General features: G+C 43.4%; 1 protein-coding gene across 16 annotated transcripts in view; it reads left to right on the forward strand.

Moving 5' to 3' along the window:
- MRRF (mitochondrial ribosome recycling factor) overlaps window positions 1-12,931 on the forward strand; it is a 72,233-nt gene that overhangs the window by 18,867 nt on the left and 40,435 nt on the right. For 15 of the 16 annotated variants that reach the window (XM_006939433.5, XM_019816482.3, XM_006939432.5 and 12 more), the window contains one exon: window positions 3,832-3,923. In XM_006939433.5, the coding sequence (XP_006939495.4) occupies window positions 3,832-3,923 (92 nt within the window). Of the gene's footprint in view, window positions 1-3,831; window positions 3,924-8,714; window positions 12,012-12,931 lie in introns of those variants that run through there. The other variant, XM_045043770.1, reaches the window with a different exon arrangement.

Raw genomic sequence — 12,931 nt, forward strand, 5'->3', positions numbered from 1 at the left:
GCTGGCTCCCTCTAAATGGCTGAGGCCTTCTGCCTTGTTCATCTGATCCCATAGGCACCGTGGGCCAATTTAGGGAATAGCCTAATTACACAGCTTGAAGACCTCATCAGGCAGATTGCTTTTCAGAGCCAGCCACTTCTGTTATTAAATAGCAAATGGCATTCACAGAAGAAGCACCTGATTGGCCACCAGAGCATCTTATGAGGCAGGAGGAGGTATTAACAGCTTAATTTTTTCTTAGAAAGTTGGAGTATATCTTCATTTTTTAACCAGAGTATCTTTGCCATCTTCCTAAGTTGAGATTCTGTGAGTTTTGAAAAGAAAAATCTTCATAATCATCTCAGTAGAGAGTTCTTTGCAAGGACAGAGTGAGGAAGTGTGACTTACATTGTCTTTTGAATTCCTTTATCTCATCTGGTGCATATATTAAACAAATAGCTCTAACTAAACATTTCCTTCCTCTAGTTTAGAAACTGTCCATAGACTACCCAGGTTCATAGCTTCAAAATGCTGAGCTAATCCCCTCTGTGTTTATGTAATTCCTTTATGTCTCACATGCGGTTGGCTTTCTTTCCAAACCTGAGCATTTCTGTGTCGTGGCGTAGTGACACGATGCAGATTTACATGCATAATCTTTTCAAACGCATTGCAGACAGAACACTGTGTTGCATTTGTTTAACACGTGTCCTGCTTGATGAATGATACACACAGTTGCTGCCTTCCATAAACTTGCCTGCAGCTAGAGTTAATGATGGGAAAGAAAAGAAGGGAGTAAAAAACCACAGCTTGATTTGAACAAGGCAAATGAAAAAAAAAAAAAAAATTCCACAGCCTCCCCGATTGCTGTTGTGGAAGGAAGAAAGCTAATGTGTACTGAGTGTCTGCTGTGTTGCCAGGCTTTGCTTTCTCATATTTTGTTTAGTGATCAACACAGGTACTTTCTAAAATGAAGCAGTATTTATTCCATTTTATAGATGAGGCTCAGAGAAGTAAAGTATCTTCCCCAGGTTCACACTGTTAGGATAGAGTCAAGATTTGAGCACAGGTCTGACACTAAAGCCCGTGCTTTTGCCATTCCTGCATTAATTCAACAAATTAGGAAACAAAAATAAAACCCCCCACAAATATTTATTGAGTTTCTGTGAGTTATTAGGTTCTCTTTGAGGTGTTGGGAATTTGTCGATGATTAAGACAGACAGGGTTCTTGCCTTCATAGACCTTACATTCTAGGCACTCATTGGGATATAAAGAAAATGCAGGGCCACTAATTAAAATGGCCCCAGCAAAGTTGACTTGAACCCAGATTGTCAAAGTGCTTGTTCACCTGTCCAAGAAAATTTTGTCATTTTTATCCTTTAACATAGATTAGCTTAAGAATCACAATAGCAGACATTGCTAATTGGTTATGGCACTCTTTCTTGCCTGACCCTAGATGGAGTCTATGAGCTTTCTTGACACAGTACTCCAAGCAGCTCCAACTAGTTGGTCAGTGTTGCTGTTTGAGAATAGCCTATTTATCCTGAGGTGCTGATTAGCATCCCTTCAGTAAGGGGATACAGCCTGAGATGGAAATGCAATAGAAATATGTGCCTTTTTGTCTGAACAATGAGTTTCAGAAGTCGTTTTGGGAAAATAACTGTAATTCCCTGAGTTTCTGTATCCTACCATATCAAATGAAAATATACACGTTTAGAATATTTTAGAAGAACTGACCTAGAAGCCAGTTCATTAATCCACTCATTCAACATGCATTTACTGAGCACTTTCCATGTACCCAGCACTGTAATTCTACTGGAAGGATATACATATTGAGGGATAGTTCTGCCCAGCTTGGAAGCCGCAGTGGGTGTTCCCATGCCTCTGGGGGAAAGTTGTCTGGAAAGACTGGGGCAGACGGTGAAGGGAGTTGGTGGCGGTGAGATGCTACAGTTGAGTTCTTTGTCATTCAGAAGCTTCAGGAGAGGAGGATTTAGAGACTTGAGATCAGGCCACTTCTTCAAAGTAGAGGTTCTCCCTTTATTGCTAACTTTAGAAATGATTCATTTTATTAAGGAAAATGGCAGCCCTCTTGGCGGAGGAAGATTTCATTTCTTTATCCATCTCTTTTACTTACCTCCACCATTCCCTTTATATACCAGACCAATTCCACATTATTTTTGTCTATTTAAAAAAAATTAAATTCCACATGCTATGATTACTGAATACATTGGAAGGAAATACAAGGTAACGTCATTGGATGGAGGGTTGAGGCACCTGAGATCTCCTCCCGACTCTGCCGGTAACCAGAAGTATGGTGGGCAAGATCCTTATTCCACCGCCCTTGGCTCTCAGGGAAGGCCGGATATGTGTGTAGGGTCCCTGTGTACATAGGAAGGGACTGAACTACATTATGTCAGAGATCCCCGCTAGCTCCAACAGTCTGTGGTGGTCAGGAGTACCGTTTGAAGAATTTACTGTTTGAAGCAGTGGTCACACTGTGTTCCATTCTGTGACAGCCTCCCAAAGGGATGATTCTTCTGCATGTGGACTTGCAGTTTGTCTTTTTTGACCTTATGGCAGTTCCTTAGGTCTTTGTAGAATTAAGGTCATGTCAAGATGAAATGGATAAGCTTTTTAGGCACTCCCTCAAAAACCAAAACAAAACAGGAGTGCAGCAAACCCTATTCATTAAACCACAAAGTCTAGGGAGGAACTCAGGGCCAAGAATTGTCCCTGTGAATCCAAGTGAAGTACACCAGCTGTGGCCAAACCTAAAAGTCTTTGAAAATGTCGGAGCCTTCTTTTCTTGAATTCCACATTGCCATGCCAATGAAAATGTCTTCCATCCACACTGCTTTATCTTGTCCTTTAGGATTTCATAGCAGGTATAGTTACATTGCTTGAGGTGAAGTGAAGCACGTTGGGAAATCCATATACCTTGTGCCGCCTGGCACAGTAGAGAGCAAGGCCGTATCAGAGAAGACCCTGAAGGATGTCACACGGGACAACAGTGCGTCAGCTGACTGATGACATCAGCTCAGCCTTGTTTGCAGGATTTGCGCATTCTTACCTTTATAGAATAAGTTTAGATGATAACGCCCCTTGCCTGGGTGTTACTGTGTGCCAGGCACAGAACAAGATGCATCGTTCGTGTTACCTCATTTAATCCTCCGGGAGATACAGGTACCGTGTGCTCTCAGATTACAACATGGAGACCTCAGGTCGAGATTGTTGCCCAGGGTCACATGGTTAGCAGAGCAAGGATTTGGGCTGAGATCTTTCTGACTCCAAAGCCCAGGCTTTTGACTGGTGTACCATACTGCCTTTCCTGGAGCACAGACCAGCAGAGACTCACTGCTCAAGCCAAAACACGAGTGAGGTCGGTGTGAGTGTAGATGCGAAGGAGTTAAATGTATTTACTCATTCCACATCGGCACTGGTATATTTTGAGTGTAAAATGTCAACTGGAATTTTTAATGTATAAAATCTTTCATCTGTCCTTACACCAATCTTTGTACAGACCAGCCCCCCTCCCTTGAGGATTTATTGTGGTTTTGATCTGTGTTGCCTCAAACCGTTGAAATCTTTTCAAAGAAGCAGAGCTGTTTTCTTTTTATTTTTTCCTCCTCTTTGCTTTTCTTCCCTCCCGCAGTACACTGGTACCAGGAGTGGACGTAGTTTGCTATTCAGCTTGATCAAAGCACTCTACACCAATGTAACTTCCTGATCTTACTGGTAACAGAACTAAATGTTTCCATGTTCTGCCAAGATGGGTTGCCAGTTATCGACAGAGGGCTTGCATCTGGTAATAATTATTTACTAATTCTGTTTACCTTTTGATCTGGTTTTCAGTGTACAGCTGCAGCTATCAAGGCTATAAGAGAAAGTGGAATGAATCTGAACCCAGAAGTGGAAGGGACGCTAATTCGGGTGCCCATTCCCAAGTAAGTTTGGTTAAAATTCGCATCTTCTGATGCAGTGGGGCAGTGGGGCAGTGTTAGGCCCGTAGCGTATTTTACCTGTACTCTTACCCTGGCAAACTCCAGCATCCTTTGGGATCCAGTTTATCGATTCAGAAATATTTACTGCATGCCTACTACATGCTAGGGGCCAAAGATACAGCAGTGAACCTGGCAAAGTCCTTGTCTCCGTTCCAGGCTGGGAACATTCCAGGCTGGGAAGGTGGGACACATAAATAGTAAAGTCATCCCAGATAGTGAAATGCTGTGGGGAAAGTAATAGTGGTGGGACCCCACAGAGCGACTTGATGAAGGTGATGGTAGAGGGACAACTTAGCCTGGGAGAGCTCCTTAAGGAGGTAACGTTTTTGCTGAACCGAATGGGGAGGAAGAGCCAGGCTGGGGGAGGGGCTTTCCAGGCAGACTGAGCAGCCAGCACAAAAGACCTCGACACTCGTGTCCATTGAAGAGTTATTTTTTACATTAGTCCTTGCTTGTTGAAAAATTTAGGCATTAGAACAGAATATTGTTAATTATATAAATAGAACTTAGAGTTTTGAATGAACAAAAATGTATGTTTATTTTTAAATTAAAAAAGAAATCACAAGACTTTGGCATGTTTGAGAGGCAGAAAGCCAGTGTGCCTGAAAGTCAAGGAGGGAGGGAGAGGGAATGGAAGGTAGGCTTTTCAGGCCATGGTAAGGAGTTTGGGCTTTACTCTAATTGGAATGGGAAGCCACTAGAGGGGCTTAAGCAGAGAAATCTGATCCAATGTTGACTTTTTGGGGGTCTTTTTGGCTGCTGATTAACAAATGGAATATAGGGGGCAGAGTAGACACAAAGAATAGTCAGGAGGCAACTGTGAGGGTCCAGGTGAGTTCGAAATCTTTGCAGATTCCAGGGCAGGCACGGTAGTTTCTCCTATAATCTCATTTCTTACTTATCTGTAAGTCCTTCTTCCTACGTGATGCCTCTTGGACAGCAGGTCCCAAGGGAGTGTTGAATTAATTCATTTAGTCATTCAACAGATATTTATTAAACACTAACTGCATGTCAGGCACTTTCCTGGTGGTTGAGATACAGCAGTAAACAAAATAAACAAGAAAAAGCCGCTGTCCTCCTGGGCTTACCTTACAGTCGAGTAGGTACAGTAAACAGAAAGGCTGACAAACCCATGATGTAATATCAAGTGAGGATGAGGACTATGAAAAAGAATAGCAGGGTAAGGGGATAGAGGATTGAGGTTTTTATTGTAGATAGGAAGGTTCAGAAGGAAGTGATGTTTGAGCAGAGACCTAGGTGAAGTGAATGAATGAAGCCTCCAAGTAACTAGAAGGGAAATAGAGTCTTTTTGTGCCACACATCACGTTGTATTTCTTCACATATATTGCCTCACTTCTCACACAGTTCTGTGAAGTACGTTTATTCCTGGTATGGAAATTTAGGCTCAGAGAGGTAAAGTAATATGTCTGAGATCACTCAGCTTATGCTAAAGCTGGGACCCAAGCCTAGCTTTAATTGATTCTAAAGCCTCATGATGTGCGCACACTAGCAATAAGAACCAATCCCGACACTGAGAGTCCAGGAACTTTCCCCACTGAACTTTTTTTCTGCTTTAGGACCAGAAAATGGCTGTTTTATTTCATTGTGTTCTCGTATTCTGTAAGTCAGAATTAACACTGTGCTTTGAAATCATGTGAATCGGGAGCAATATAACCTAGTGTTTAAGAACCAAGTAGACCTGGGTTCAAGTCCAGAACCTGTTTGCTTGGTTAGTTCATTAATTTTGCTCAGCCAGGTTTTACAAATGTAAAGGCTCTGTGCTGGAGGCTAGAGATGTACAAACCTGATGTTTGTCTTCATGGAGCTCACAGGCTGTGGCCAGGCCCCTTCTTTATATCATCTGCAGCTTATCCATGGAATATACTATTACCCACAGTTTATGGATGAAAAATTGAAATTCAAAGAAATTAAGGGACTCGCCAAGATCATATGGTCAGTAAGTGGCAGTCAGGATTCGAATCCTATTTCTCTGTTACTAGAGTACGTGCTCTTTATCCTGCACTGTGTTTATAGGTGGGTTATTCTGGAAAGTGCTATGTGTACTCACGGACAGCAGATGTAAGTAAGACTTGAAGTGGAATAGATAATAGTCAACAGGTTTATTTTTTAGTTCTTTTAAAAAAATTTTTTTTAATGTTTATTTATTTTTGAGACCGAAAAAGACACAGAGTGCAAGCAGGGGAGGGGCAGAGAGAGAGGGAGACACAGAATCTAAGGCTCCAGGGTCTGGGCTCTGGGCACAGAGCCCCACATGGGGCTTGAACCCACAAACCACGAGATCATGACCTGAGCTGAAGTCGGACGCTTAACCGACTGAGCCACCCAGGTGCCTCTATTTTTTAGTTCTTGTTCTTTTGTCTGCAAAATCTTGGAAAAGCCACTTAACCTCCATAAGCCTCAGTTTCCTCATATACCAGATGAAGAGATTGTTCTCAGTGGCCTGCCAGGTCCCTCTGAACTTTAAAGTTCTGTGATACTGTGAATTTCTGCTGCTGAATGCTCATTGCTCACTTAGATTCTCCTTAGAGTGGCCTGGTTGTGTATCATGTTCTTCTTTCAAAGACCTAGTTTACATAATGTGCACCTCTGCAGCCCCTCAGGAGTTAACGGTTGCCCTTGTGCATTGTATGTAAGTTTGAAGGATCAGTGAGTTTTACTTAAATTTCCAAAGACTTGGGGATCTGTTACATTATATTTTACATTATTTTATGTTGGTTAATGGGAGTAATCTAAGAGAAAGTTGACGGACCAAAACCGTCTGCTCCTGCAAACCTCATTTTTTATACACTTACTTCCCTTTGACAAGGTGGTAAGGTCATGAGGCCCCTTACTGAATTATACGTTTGGTAGTTTTCCAGATAAAAAATGAATGATCTGTTCTTCATTATGGAGCCTGTGTCACATGAGAGGATAAAGGTTGATTTAGACGTAAAGAGGACCAAGGTTTTTATTTGGTTTTGGCAGTGACTTCCACATGACTGTGGGCACGTCACCCTAGCAGCTTGCTGCCTGCTAGTTCCTTACTTGGAAAATAAGTGAAATAATACATAATGATAGGTAGAGATTTGGTGGGATTAGTAGAGAAAATAGATTAGGTCGTATGATCTCCTTAGGGGAAAGAAACTATGTAAATATAAGATACTGATATTATTTCAGTAAACTTAATTTTCTAGATATATATAATTCTAGTTGAGAAGGGAAGAAATGAGGAAGGGAACTATATATTGAGTACCTACTATGTCCCAGGGCCTGTTAGGTGCTTGACATAGCTGGAGAAAGTGGGAGCGTATAGGGTTAAAGTCTGCCTTGGTATCACAGAAGCATGCAGTTGAGTTCATCCACTTTTGTAGCTGTGTGACAATGGCACCTGTCCCCACCTCTCTGAATCTCTGGGAGATTACTTGTAAAGTATTTACAGGGCTTGCGTGTGGTTATTGGGAGATTTCAGTGAGTTAACGTACACAAAGATTTTGCTGTTTGGCCGGCACCCAGTGAATGAATGCTAGCAAATGTTCCTCTACTCCCTTTCATAGATAGGTCAGAACATAATTCCCTTTTAAGGACGAGGAAACAGATTCAGAGAAGTGAGGCATCGGTTCCGGGTCAGATAGCTGGTAATTGGCAAAGCTGTGAGGAGGAAAATAGTACACTAAGCTTACATGAGGTGATTGGGAGGTGAGATTGAACCAGAGGCATACATCCCTAGGATCAGTTTCTGATTACAAAATTTCAAGTTTAGTTCTAGGAAAATGTGCCCTTCCTGATGATCTTGACTCTTCCTCTGCCTAATGATCTGTCTGCAAGTTTTCTGGTCTTAACTCTGGCTGCCCACCGCTAAGTTTTATTTGCAGTTGCAGCAGATCTCAGCTAGTACCTCGCCTTCATTATATTTCTCTGATTCTTTTATTCTTATTTAAATGAGTCTACTGAGTATGTTGACTCTTACTGGAATCTGCCTCTGATCCTTTTGGGAATTAGGGGGAAGATAAATCCTAAATCGACAACAGGTCAGACCTGGAGCCGTCTTTCACAGCCTCTGGGAACCCAGCCTCGTGTGGTTGCGTGCGGTTCTTCTCAGTTCAGTACCGCGGAGCCTGAGGCTGGGCTGTGTCTGCCCCCACTGGCAGTGCGTATAGTTTTTGTTTTCTTCTCTGGCCAGCATTCTTTGATTTGGAGAAGTCAGCCTACTGGATAGATTCTTTGGCCATTCCTGTTAATCAGGTGTACTGAAATCATTTCTTCTACTTTCCTTTCCTATCTATGTAGTCAAATTTTGGGTGCTGTTTATCAGTCACCTGCTCTGCAGGTGCAGCACCTGAGGGTGCCGTGCTGAATGCTTTGTAGTTTCGTCTTGTTCTCATTACACTCCCATGAGGCCAGGAGACTATTCTTAACGCCCATTTGATTGGGAAGACAACGGAAGCTCATGGAAGGTGAACATCTGCCGTCATAAAGCTAAGTGGCAGAAGCATGGTTAGAACTCGGGCCTCACTATTTTAACTGCCTGTTGCCTGTTCTCGTCTCCTGGTGGCACATCTCTCTGGAATATCACTCTTTCACTTCTTAATCAGGGACTCTGAAAAGTTTTGAGCAGGAGATCTTTTTGCATCAGGCCAGATTTCTGCCCCTACCCCATTCATATCTTTACTATGCCCCCACACAAACAAGCAAACAAACACACGCTCCCTTGCTCATTGTTCTATCAAATCTCAGGGAGAAAACCACACACAGTAGAATGAAGCTGCTTGGTGGAGAGCACTGACTGACTGCATGTCTGCCTTGAAAGAAACCTGTAAGGAATCATGAACTCACTGAAGAGATAAAAGCACGTGTGATTGACTCACTCCCTGCTGAGGCTGCGTTCTTCCTTGATTGTCCTCCTCTTTTGTTATTTTTCATCAATGTCCGCATCGATTTAATTTTAAGTAGAATTAAAGAAAAAATTAAAATACCTCCATCCTGTTCTCCATGGGGAACCACTCTTAGCACCTTGATTTTCTAGATTTTTTTTTTTCCTGTGCAGATTCAAACACATGCCTATGTCTCCTCCTTTTTCTTGTAATGATAAGGGATTAAATTATACATACTGTTCTGCCCTTGTTTTTTTAACTTAACAATGTGTCATTACTCTCTGATGAGTAAGAGTGAGAATTCTTCCTCACTCTTTTTAAAGGATGCATAGTGGTTACATTTTACATACAGCATTAACTAGTTCCCAGTTGTTGAATGTCTTTGTTGTTGAAAGTTTTTCTCTTTGACTAACAGTGTCCTAATGATCTTCAAGGTGTACTTCCTGTTCTACTGGGAGTGGGAAGGGAGGGGCGCTGGAATTGGGAAACAAGTGAACAGAACGTGGGGAGCCTTAGTCTTGCTACTGCTGCTTGATTGCCTGAGTGCTTGTTTGCAACAGTGTGCTGCATGTTGCTGAGATTCTTAGAGACGGGGACATTTCAGGGCCAGACAGCAGCCTGCAGCTCCCCCAAGTGACCCCTCCAGGGGTCCTCAGACCCAAACTGCTTTCCTCAGTCTATTGATTTAAATGTTAAACTCATCCCAAAACACCCTTGTAGAAACATCCAGAATAATGTGTGACCAAATATCTGGGCAGCCTGTGGCCTAGTTAAATTGACACATAAAATTAACCATTGTAGTTTTATAGATCATTTCAAGGATTTTAGCTTTTGCTTGGAAGGGAACGGGAAGTCAGTCAATGGAGGGTTTTGAGCTAGGAGTGACATGATCTGAATTAGGTTTTCAAAGGATCGTAATGGTGGCTGTTTTGAGAATTCTGCTGTAGGAAGGCAAGGGGGAAGGCAGGGTTCATTTAGGGGCTATTGCAGTAATCCAGGCATGATGATGGCCTGGACTAGCTTAGTAATGTGGACTTGGTAAGAAGTGGTCTGCCTCTGGATTACATTGTAAAGAAAAAGCTGCCAGGATTTGCTAACAGATTAGTTGTGGATTTAGAAAGAAAGGACTAAATATAAACATGCCTCCAAGAGTTTTGGCCTGAGTACCTGGAAGGATGGGATTACTCCTCACTGACAGGGCAGACTGTGGGAGGGCAAATTGGGTGCGAGGGAAGAGCAGGTTTTGTCTGTGTTTATCTTGGGATACTATTAGATACCTACGTGGGGAGGTCAAGTAGGCTGTTTGATCTGTAAGTTTAGAGCTCAGAGGACAGGTGTGGACCAGGGAGAGAAATCTGGGAAGTATGACCCTGTAGAGGAGGCTGTGAAATTAGGTGACTTTTTTCTTTTTTAGGTTTATTTATTTATTTTGAGAAAGAGAGTGCACCCAAGCACGGGAGGAGCACAGAGAGAAAGAGAGAGACAGAGAGAGAGAGAGAGAGAGAGAGAGAGAGAGAGAGAATCCCAAGCAGGCTCTGTGCTATCAGAGCCTGAATGCGGAGCTCGATCCACGAACCGTGACATTATGACCTGAGCTGAAATCAAGATTTGGACACTTAACTGACTGAGCTACCCAGGTGCCCTGAGGTGGGATTATTTTAGACAGGAACGTAGATCATGAAGAGAAGGGGTTTGGTGGCTATGGCCTTGATGCTTGACTTTCAAGATTTATGGGTCAAGGCAGTGAGGAGAAACCAGCAAAGGAGACTGAGACTAAGTGGCCAGAAAACCAGGAGGGCGTGGAGTCCAGGAAACCGAGCAAAGTGTGTAAAAAAAATTTTTTTTAATGCTTACTTATTTTTGAGACAGAGAGAGAGACAGAGTGTGAACTGGGGAGGGGCAGAGAGAGAGGGAGACGCAGAATCTGAAGCAGGCTCCAGGCTCTGAGCTGTTAGCACAGAGCCCGACGTGGGACTAGAACTCACGAACCAAGAGATCATGACCTGAGCTGAAGTCAGATGCTTAACCAACTGAGCCACCCAGGCGCCCCAACAGAGCAAAGTATTTTAAAGAGGAGGGAGTCATCGGCTATGCTGAACAGGGAGAGAAGGTCTGAGAATATTCACTGCATCTAACGACCTGATTTATCCATCACTTAATGTCTTCGTAGAAAGGAAAGCACAAGGGCTTTGGGGTGCAAATCCCTGTTGCGTCACTCTAGCTTTGTCAGCTTGGGTCCTCTGAGAAGCAGATGCCAGGACAGAATCAGATGTGCAAGAGGTTTATGGGAGGAAATGCCTGCGAGAGAGACTGAGCACAGGTCTACCGCCAGTGAGGAAAGGAAGAGAGGGGGATTGGGTGGGAGAAGACTCACACAGCACCCCTGAGAAAGTCACCTAGGCTGAAGGGACATTCCTGAGCAGGTTGCCTATTAAAGGAGTCCCTCTGTCACGTGGTCATTGCCTAGCAGCAGTCCGGAGAATGTGCGCATTGCTCAATTGTTGGAAGCTTCAGCCTCCTTATCTGTAAAATGGGAATGATTTTTATGGTTGTGAGGAGTAATGGGATATTATATGGGTTGCTCTTAGTGTGGGGCTTGGCATGTCATAGGTACTTAATCAGTTTTAATTGCTGTATCTTACACTATTTGACTTTATCTAATTCTCTTGGTTAAGAGTTCTTGGAAGCCGTCTTTTTCTGATTATTTGGAAGTAAAACCAGTGATACTTGACTTCTGTTTACTGACTGCTCTTTTAGTCCTTAACTCTCACCCTCTTCCTCACCAACTTCTCCCCCCAATGCCATGCTCATTTTTTTCTATCCTCCATTTTTAGGGATGGGAGGAGTGGAGTCATTATGTTGTAATTATCTTGGAATTTCAGTTACTCGGGAACACTGTAGTTTGATTGTTAACGAGCAGTTTGTTCTTTGAATGTGAATTGTGGCGAATACAACCTCCTAGGACGTCTATCCCAAATAAGAAAGTCTGATGACCAGTCCTGCCTATGGTGTGGGATATGCTTTGTGTTTCTGGTGAGCAGAGGGACCTTGGCTCTTGTCACCCTCAGCCCACTGAGCTGCTCCACAGGGCCTCCCAACAGCCAGACAGTTGCCATTGTTGGCTTCCGCTTTTCCTTCGGGCTTCGTCAGGGGTGATAGACCTTATGCCCAGGCTAGGCCCCTTCCCCCAGATTTGTTCTGAGGTGACAGCACGGAGGAGAAGTCTACTCAGGATCAGACCTGGCTGTTTTACCAGATACCAGGAAAAAGCCCTGAGTTACAGTTCTCCTAGCCTGAATTTCCTTTCCCAGGTAGTTTTCCCCCACCATATCCTGACATATGGTTTCTCATGAACGATGGCCAGGTTTTTCCAGGGAAAGCAAGCCAGGTAAGGCAGGGTGGTCCCCAGGCTGAGTTAACCACGGGCGGGGAGCTGTAGTGCAGCCTGGGAGAGCCAGCATTGAAAGCTGGGGGAACCAAGCTTATAGTCAGAAGAACTGTGAAAAGAAAACCAATAAAAAGAGTTCTGTGAGCTTACGCTAGTTATTTCAGTTCCCTGAGTCTCAGTGTCCTCATCTGTAGAATAGGACAATAGCCGTATTTACTTTTATGAAAATCTATTGGGAGAAACTGCTGAGATGGATAAAGGGGAGGGGGAGCAGCACTAGAGGGGAGAGCCTTTGGACCATGGATGCAGGCCTGACACCCGTGAAGAGAGGAAAGAAAGTCAGCGAGGGTGAATGTTAGTTTTTAAGTTGTCGCTATCAAGGTAGCTGCTGTTAAGGAACCTTCCGTGTTACCTGTTACGGGGAGCCCTGTCATCACTGCCATTCCCCAGGTGAAGAAACATGTGCCACCGTCATTACGTTTTCCGTCCAGGAGACAAGCCCTGTTCAGTGACAAGAACCAAGTAGGCACGTGACCTTGCTTAACTGCTTTATTGAGATATAATTCACCCATTTAAAGTGTACAATTCAGTGGTTTTTGGTGTATTCAGAGAGTTGTACAACATTCACCACAATCAATTTTAGGACATTTTACTTCAAAAAGAGACTTTGTACCCACTAGCAGTCACTCCCA

Source organism: Felis catus, chromosome D4 (assembly GCF_018350175.1).
Source record: "Felis catus isolate Fca126 chromosome D4, F.catus_Fca126_mat1.0, whole genome shotgun sequence".
NCBI classification, from domain to species: domain Eukaryota; kingdom Metazoa; phylum Chordata; class Mammalia; order Carnivora; family Felidae; genus Felis; species Felis catus.